Consider the following 9,136-nt stretch of genomic DNA (forward strand, 5'->3'; position numbering starts at 1 on the left):
AAAGGGGGGGGAAGAGAAAAAGGGGGGGGAAGAGAAAAAGGGGGGGGAAGAGAAAAAGGGGGGGGAAGAGAAAAAGGGGGGGGAAGAGAAAAAGGGGGGGGAAGAGAAAAAGGGGGGGGAAGAGAAAAAGGGGGGGGAAGAGAAAAAGGGGGGGGAAGAGAAAAAGGGGGGGGAAGAGAAAAAGGGGGGGAAGAGAAAAAGGGGGGGAAGAGAAAAGAAAAAAAGAAAAAGAAAGCAGCGAGAGGAATAGGCCTTGAGTTCAAGGGGTTTGGTTGGAGATCGTTGCGGGGTGCTGGGGGCAAAAGGGAAACAACAGAATGAGGCAATGGGAAAGAACACAGTTATCCAAATTCTCTCAAGCTTCCTTCAGATCATCTTTGGAGTACTATTAACATCTCTAAATTTGCTCTGTTTAGATTATAGTTTACTCTCTATAATTTAGGTTTAATCTTAACTGGACTCAATACTATAATTTCAGGCATTTTTCTTGGGGTTTTGTTTTCTGCAGAAACAGGAAGCAAAATTTTTGTGTAACATTGCAAAACAAGAAACAAAATTGTATTAACCCTTAACTTTGGAATTGAAATTTACCCAAAAACATCTCCAATTAAAACAGGAGGCAAACTTCAATCAAGAGCAGGTCTGAAACAACTGGGATGCAGAACTAGCATCACTACAACAGGAATGAATGCCATGAGAAGGTACACAGACACATTTAAACCCCTGGAAAATCCAGCATTGGAATGAGAAACTGCTGAATCCCAGAAAGTGTCAGAGAGAGCATATATTATATATAAATAACCTACTCCAATATATCCAAGTTGGAATGCTACAGTTTCGTATGATCTACTGCATCTGCTGCACCATAAGATCTTCACCTACGTACCTCACACAAAGCAACTCAAATTACAAAATGTTTTGCCTTTGCTTTAGTACCTGCCTTAAAAACCTCCCCACAGACAGCCTGCCACACAGGCAACAACCCAGCCTCCTGCCACATGGCAAACCCCCTTGTTCCAAAGTCCAGAACAGCCCCTGAAGTCAGGCATGGTCATGCCTATCCTGTCACAAAACATACGACATCTGCAAGGACATACAAAGGGATGTAGCTAAGACAGTGTTGAACTTCCTTGAGAAGAGACAGAATTTTGTTTCATTCCCTAGAGAGTGGAAATAAGTTAATTTTTTTAATTAAAAGAAGAAAACTTAATCAGAACACCTCTCTGCATAGCTAACCATCTCAGATGCTGAACACGTGCTCTTTTTTTTTTTTTTGTCTCCAGACATTCCTCTAAGGTAAACAGGGAACCCTATTTGTGGTTTCTTCCTATAAACCTGAGGCTCAAAACCCTGCTAAGCAGGGTTTACTAGCACAAAAACAAAAGAGAAAAGCTGATCCAACACACCACTTCAAATCCATGTTTTCCTACAACAGAAAAACAGACATGGTGGGAGGATGTGTGTGTACAAAGTAAAATGGACACTGGTCAGTTAGCACACCATGACGCTTTCAGAACAAAGCAGTTGTCTTCGTTTCTCATCCTGGCTGCAGCCAGCCCTCCCTTTCCACCACCAACAGCAGTGCACCTGACATAATGCTTCCTATTTTCTTAATACCACCTAATTGAAGCTTCTATTTTCTTTCCCCAAACCACTCCTGTATCAAGCAATTGTGCTTTGAAGTTCCCTATCAACCACAAAGCTACAGAACTCCCATATCCCAGGTCTGCTCCTGCGACTGTAGATGTGAATGTCTCTGACTAAAACCAAGGAAAGACAAAGCATTTCCCCCACTGCTAGCCAGACTCTTCAGCAGCTACAACCATGAGGTGATTCTACACCTCTTCCCATATATGCATTCTAAATAAACACTTGCTTGTGGCCACCTTCTACCTTCTTGACAATCTTTTCTACATTCAAAGTTACCTAATGAAAAAAACACAACAGAGATAAAAACGGCCAACGGTGTATAAAGCACAAACAGTACAGGAGTAGCTGAAAACAAAGCTAAAATGTAGAAGTTGCCATTAATTAGGATCTGGGGAGTTGCAATTGGGAAGTCAGGCTACTTATCAAGAAGCTATAAATAAGTAAAATAATTCTATTACAAAACACCAATTCAAGTGTGCATTTCTTACCTGAAAAAGGTTGAGGGCTTGAACAGCTGCATTATCTAGAACCATATATTGGCTAAGATCAAAAGTGGCCAGTTCAAACTGCCCGAAATTAGACTCATCTGACAGCAACTCTAAAAACTTGATAACGGCTGACAAAGACAAAATAGCAACCTGAAATTAAAAAAGAAAAAAAAAAAATCAAACCCCCACCACATTCTAGTTAAAAACACTCCTCAGTCCACGACTATTTGATAAACGCCCACAGAAAACAACAATCAGGGAAGACTTTGAGCCATGTCAATTCCAGCAGGACAAGAGACTCATCCTATCTGGCAAGACTTCATCTCCATAGGGACATTCTATGACACTGCAACGTCTTTCTAGGTAGGTGCAAGAACAACAAGCTAGACATCTGCATAATCTGATAAATAAAATGTGATGTGCACACCTCATCAGCTTCCCAAAGCTGTTATCAGGATGTTTCTGGCTCAAGAACACAAACAAGTTATTGCAGATAAACGAGTTATCATTTCAAGACATGGTTTCAGGGTTAGTTTTCAGCCAGAACAAGGATCTGGTCTGACTCACTGCATGGCATTACAAACACTAGTGCCAGCGCATTAAGAGAGGCAAACACATGACTGACTTGCCCAGCTGCAACACACTTCAAACAATTTCAACCTGTTATGAAATCATACATTAAGGGAAAATAGCTCTGTACCTTACACCTGCAGTGAGCATCATCAGTGAAGGGCATTTTAAAGTATGTTTCTCTCAAGCAAATTACCTCGTTTGCAGCCAAGAGCAAACACTTTCAGTTCACATGCAGGCAACTAAATCATATGCTGCTTGAACCAGATGATATAAAACACAAAAAGCATTATCATAAACATGACTTTGTTTTCACATTATTTTTCCTGTCATGCAAAACAATCGAAGTATTGTATTGCAGTCCTCAGGCTAGATAGTTCGTGAATAGGAAGCACCTCTTGTGCACAGCCTCTTGTACTACTTTAAAGAGACAAATGAGACATTTTTCTCATTTTTAGCAGGACCCCTGGAAGCCAACTCTGACACAGACTCCAGCTGAGCAGAGACATGCTAAACACTTCAGCAAGAGTACAGTTTAATATACTGTGGGTTTTACAACACACTTTTCCACCAGTATGGGAATCCAGCATAAACCAAGACCAGTGAAGACAGAGGAGATCAGCACACAACAGGAACATTCACCGCTCTGCTTCTAATAAACGTGAGTACATTAAACTGTGTCCAGTTCTGGGCTCCCCAGTTCAAAAAGGACAGGAAACTCAAGACAGAGAACAGCAAAGGGCTACAAAGATGATTAGGGGACAAGCACACCTCACTTACAAAGAAAGGCTGAAGGACTTGGGGCTTTCTAGCCTAGGGAAGACTGAAGAAGGATCTTATCAACGCTTGTAAGTAATTAAAGGATGGGTGTCAGGAGGATGGGCCAGCCTTTTTCCAGTGGTGCCCAGTGACAGGACACGAGGTAATGGGCACAAATCTGAACATACCAAGGTCCATCTAAACATGAGAAGGAACTTCTTTACATTGAGGGTGGTGAAACAGTGGAACAGGCTCCCCAGAGAGGTGGAGGAGTCTCCATTTCTGGAGTCATTCAAGGCCCACCAGAGCAGTTCCTGTGCAACCTGCTCTAGGTAAAACTGCTCTGGCAAGGGGGGGTTGGACTGATCTCCAGAGTTCACTTCCAACCCTTATCAGTTTGTGATTCTGTGATTGCTCTGTGCTCACCTGCTTTTCCATCTCTGGTAACGCTGCACTGTTTATTTGTTGTTCTTTTTTTGATTTTAACAAGCGATTGAGATCCTGAACAATATCTTTTGTTGTGAAATCTGCCTTCTTCCTGTCTGTAATCAGGATTCCTCCCCTCTGAATGACCTGTTGTGCATAAATACACATGGTTATCAATTAGTTTCAATAATCAGAGGACAGCTGTCCATCACATGGAAGCAAATCCCTGAGAGACATTTACTGCTAGGTTGCAGTAAAGAATGACAAAAGAAGATTTAACCCTTTGAAGAACTTTGCTGATTAAAATGTAAATGAGTCAACAGACAAATAACCCATTTTGGATGCATAAGTTAACAAACTACTCCAATTTTCCATAAATCACAGAGCCTCCCTAATAAGCTCAAATACAGCTTTTCAGATAAAGCTTTGTCTAACATTTTAAAGGCATAGCCTAAAACTTCCACAATGCTACAATGGTTCCCTTACTTGTCGCAGTTTTGCCATCTCTCCTGTAGTCTCTCCTCCTGGTAGCACACACTCCTTTGGTCCTAGTTGAACCAGTAGAGCTTCAAGGTTTGAGAACTGATCGTTATCTGGAAACTCACAGACACTCAATTTTCTCAGCATAGTGTCGACATACCCCACTCCTACTACTCTTTGCCCATCAGCAGTTGTCAGCTTCACCCCCACAACCCCAATAGCCGTGGACATATCATTGTTGGCAAAGAGAACTTCCTCAAACTGGGCAAGATTTCCTGGAGAACCCTGTTTAAAAAAAGAGAAACATACTTCTAAAGACTTTCCATACACATACTTTTTTTTTTCTCTTAAAAAGGGTAAGAAATTATAGAAATTAAGTACTGAACAGTCTATTAATATAAAACATACAGCACTATTTCTGCAACCATTAACGTTCTCCACCTTAATAAAGTGAACTACTTCAGGTTTATTTTAGTTCCCAATCTATGGCAAAGATATAGTACAAGCTCTACCAACCTCAGAGCAGTAGAAAATGCAGGGATAGCTAACAGACTGCACGCTTTACCATCACACCACCAATGTCAGTCCCTGAAAATCCTGAAACTACAAGTTATGGGGCTTATGTTTTAGACTGGATTATTAGGAAGAAATTCTTTACAGTAAGGGTGGTGAGACACTGCAAAAGGTTGCTTAGGAAGGCAGTGGATGCCCCCTTGCTGGAGGCCAGGTTGGATGAGGCCTTGAGCAACCTGGTTTAGCGGAAGGTGTCCCTGCTTGTGGCAGGTGGGTTGTAGCTAGATGATCTTTAAGGACCCTTCCTTAAAGATCCTGAACCATACTACGATTCTATGGTTTTGTTTTGTTTTTTTTTCTTTTCATGCCACAATCATGAGGTTGAAAATTGTACCTTGTATGCTAAATACCAGTCATTTTCTTTGACAGATTTACTCCCTGCTTTGTTCTTGTAAACTTCAACTCTGTAATGACGAACCAGAAGCAGATCTCTCACGAACGATTCAAAGTTCATTTTACTAAGCACAACACTCTCAAGTTTCTGAGTTCCTAAAAAAAAAAAAAAAATTATAATTGTGAATTTGTTCATAGAGTTTATTTTTGGTAATGAAAATCCCCAAGAACAACCTTCAGGAAGGATCCTGTTCTAATATAAAAGAGCAAACATGTAAATTCCATGAAATCACAAAAAAAGCACAACATTCAACTGGTGAATGAACAAAGCATACTCCACATCTAAATAAAATCAGTGTTCATTTCCAATTTCACTAAATCTATGCATACATGTAAAAGATCTGTTTCTCCCATCCATTGTCCCTCCTTACAATACTCATGATTTGGTTTTCTAACTAATGTTTCACATATTTTTAATCTAATGAGTAGTGGAAGCCTGCTACAAGTTTTCCTTCTGGATAACATCTTCTCTTTAGGAACAAGTTCTTTACCATGAGCATAGTGAAACACTGGAGCAGGTTGCCCAGGGAGGTAGTTGAAGCCCCATCCCTGGAGATATTCAAGGTGAGGCTCAACAGGCCTCTGGGCAGCCTGATCTAGTTGATGATGTCCCTGCACAGGGGGTTGGACTAGATGACCTTTGGAGATCCCTTGCAACCCAGACCATTCTGTAATTCTCCTTCTTTCCTAGATAAGCCACTTCCATTGGCAGAACAGACTGTCACCCTATTACACTCAGATGACAAGACACCTGCCAAGACCCTTTTATCACAAGAGATAACGTAAAACCAATATATTTTCAAAAAGTTTAGAAATTTCTATTACAACCTAAGTTAGAAAGTGCCTGACAAACAAACCTCTTGCTTCTGTTAAGAAACCTCTAGCTTCTGTTCCCATATAGGTGCAGGCACATGATAGTTGAACAAATTTAATTCCATACAGCTGCCAAGAGAAGCAATACTTCTGTCTCACCTGTGCCACCTCTGGATAAGACAGCTCCACTACTGAGCAAACCAGGGTTCAGGGAGGTCTACAAGTTTTCTTCCAGATTGTTCAGTGGAATTAACTCAGAGTGGTGTCAGATACACAAGAGCTAGTTGATATATAAAGTAGGCACAAACAATAAGGAGAAAAGGAGGCTCAGGGGAGACCTTATCACTCTCTACAACTTACCTGAAAGGGGGTTGTAGAGAGGAAGGCGTTAGTCTGTTCAACCAAGTAACAAGTGATAAAAAAAGAAATGGCCTTGAGTTACACCAAGGAAAGTTCAGATAAAGTATTATGAAGAATTTTTTCTTCATTGAAAGGGTTATCAGGCGTTGGAAGAGGTTGCACAGGAAGGTGGTAGAGTCCCCATCCCTGGAGGTATTTAAGAGTCCTGTAGATGTAGTGCTTAGGGATATGGTTTAGTCTAGAGCTCACTAGGCTAACGATTGGTCTTTTCCAATCTAGGCAATTCTGTGTGATTCTACAATAGACAGGGATTATCACATCCCTTTTTTCAGTAGCACATCTTCATCACATGTGAGGTTCTTCCTCCCTTTATGTGTGCTAAACAGCAAACTTCCATACCCTTAAGAACTTACAGGCTTGTTTGAAATATGGTTTTCAAATTTTCTTTCCTCAAATCTCTACTAAGACTTTTTCTGAAAGCAGGTAAAAAAAACTAATTCCACATAATTAAATTCTCTTTATCAGTCAAAAAAAAAAAACAAACTCCAAAAATTTAAAAATATTTTTGTTTTCTTTTCATCTGAGACTATGTAATACAGTAACAGGGGACAGGTGAAGCAAAAAAAAATAATGTAGTTTTATGCTTACTTTGAGCTAGATAAGGCTTTAAAAGATTTTAAAAGCAAAGCTGATGGTCACATCTGTGGAACAAATCACTTTTAAACAGACTACAAAAATAACACTGATGTCCATGTTCCTAGTCTGGAAGATGATTTAACTAAGACTATTTCAAATTTAACATTTGAAACCATCAAGCTCTACAACTTCTCCACCAGTTGTTTTTATTTTTTGAGTGGGTTGGGTTTTTTTTTTTGGTTTTGAAGACAGTTTGGGGGTTATTTGCATATTAGCTCATCACTTGCAGTAGAAAGTGAAAAGAATATGAGAATGTTGTTCTCTTTTTAATGTCATTGCACACATACAAATAAAAACCATTCAAAACAAACAGGTTTATTTTGTGCTGAAGCTAATTTTGTAACATTGTGTTCCTCAAGATTAAAGACTAAGGTTTGCTTCTTCTGGCAGGATAATTCATCTCAAGGCTCATACATTTGACATCTGCAAACTCCACCATCTTATACGAAGAGATAAATAAAAAGTAACAGGGGATGGATGGAAGAGAAAACCTTATGCAATATGTAATTAAACGTTATTTACTTCTGCAGGCTGTCATTAGTCCTGCGTGGCTACCATTGCTTACCCATCACCTGTAGGAGCCCTGTCCTCAGTTCACTACAGAAAATACCATGCAATCATTTTCACAAATGGAAACCTACCAATGCACTGGAAAAACGTTATTAACTGCTGTAAGCCCATGCACAACACGCTGTGTTCAACCCATTCTCCACATCTGACACTCCTGCAGTTGAGCTTGCGTTGGGAACTACATACTCAGAACCATGCTTTGTGCTGTAGACACCTTCCCACATTTGTACACTTCCATCCCTCATATGCATCCTACTCAGAATGGCTACTAATTATCATTTCAAGGCTGCGAGAGGATGAAGAAGATTTACATTCACTTATGCTTGCCTTCGCGCAGCAATCAGTCGAAGCTAGCTCTTAGTATCTCCCTTCCCACAGCCACCTCACTGCCTTTGCTCTTAGCCATACCCCGGGTGCTGCAGCCTCTGGCAGCCCACTGCCTAGAGCACGGAGAATAACAGAATCACCATGGTTGGAAAAGACCTTTAAGATCATTAAGTCCAACCGTTATCTAACTCCACCAGGGCCACTGCTACACCTTATCCTTGAGCACCCTATCTAGACTGCTTTTAAATATATCCAGGGATGGCAATTCAACCACTTCCCTTTCGGGAGAGAAGTTTTTCCCAATATCCAACCTAAACCTCCCGTGGCGTAACTTGATTCTGTTTCCTCTTGTCCTATAAATTGTGACTTTTGAGAAGATACCACCACCCACTTCCCCTCAACCTCCCTTCAGACAGAAGAGCAACCCCCAGTACTCTCGCCCTGGCAACGTCCCTCTCGTTCAGAAATGCCGCCACGGAGAATTTCAGCCCAAAGCAGACACGAAACATCACGACAGAACGCAAAACCAAGCAGCGCCCCAACTCGAGTTAAGACCTCAGGAGTCTTGCCCTTGAGAACAAACAACAGCTGCACCCGCTACCAGGGGCGGATACATACCCGGTACCCGTCGCCGCCTCACCGCGAGCAGACCCGCACACCCCCCTCTTCTCTCGCACCCCTTCGGTCACCCAAGGCCGGGCGCCCGACACCGTCCGCTCCTCCACAGAAAGGCCCCGGCAGGGAGCGACTTGAGTGTCCAACCCGCCCCCTGCCACCCCTCAGGCCCCTCGGCCCGGACCTCCGCACCCACCCGGAGCCCCCGCCAGCTGGCGGATGACGGCGCGGGTTCGGAAAAGCTCGCGGGCGGCCAAACGCGCGTCCGCGCCATGCACCGAGTAGTAATCGCCGCGCTCGAAGAAGCGCACGGTGGTGTCGGGCTTCTCGGGCAGGGAAAGCACGGCGCGCACGAAGCCTGCCTCGGCCCCCGCGCCCTCCGGCCATACCGCCTCCCGCGGCGGCTCCACCGCCAT

At 42.4% G+C, this 9,136-nt stretch overlaps 1 protein-coding gene across 4 annotated transcripts in view; it reads right to left on the reverse strand.

Moving 5' to 3' along the window:
* The window catches only part of MSH2 (mutS homolog 2), a 64,730-nt gene extending 55,594 nt beyond the window's left edge, over positions 1–9,136 (reverse strand). For 2 of the 4 annotated variants that reach the window (XM_054399235.1, XM_054399236.1), the window contains exons 1-5: positions 8,917–9,136; positions 5,281–5,435; positions 4,380–4,658; positions 3,894–4,040; positions 2,139–2,288 (exon numbers count right to left, since the gene is read on the reverse strand). In XM_054399235.1, coding sequence (XP_054255210.1) covers positions 2,139–2,288; positions 3,894–4,040; positions 4,380–4,658; positions 5,281–5,435; positions 8,917–9,136 — 951 coding nt within the window. The remainder of the gene's footprint in view (positions 1–2,138; positions 2,289–3,893; positions 4,041–4,379; positions 4,659–5,280; positions 5,436–8,916) is intronic. The other 2 variants (XM_054399238.1, XM_054399237.1) reach the window with 2 other exon arrangements.

This window comes from Indicator indicator, chromosome 2 (genome assembly GCF_027791375.1).
Source record: "Indicator indicator isolate 239-I01 chromosome 2, UM_Iind_1.1, whole genome shotgun sequence".
NCBI classification, from domain to species: Eukaryota; Metazoa; Chordata; class Aves; order Piciformes; family Indicatoridae; genus Indicator; species Indicator indicator.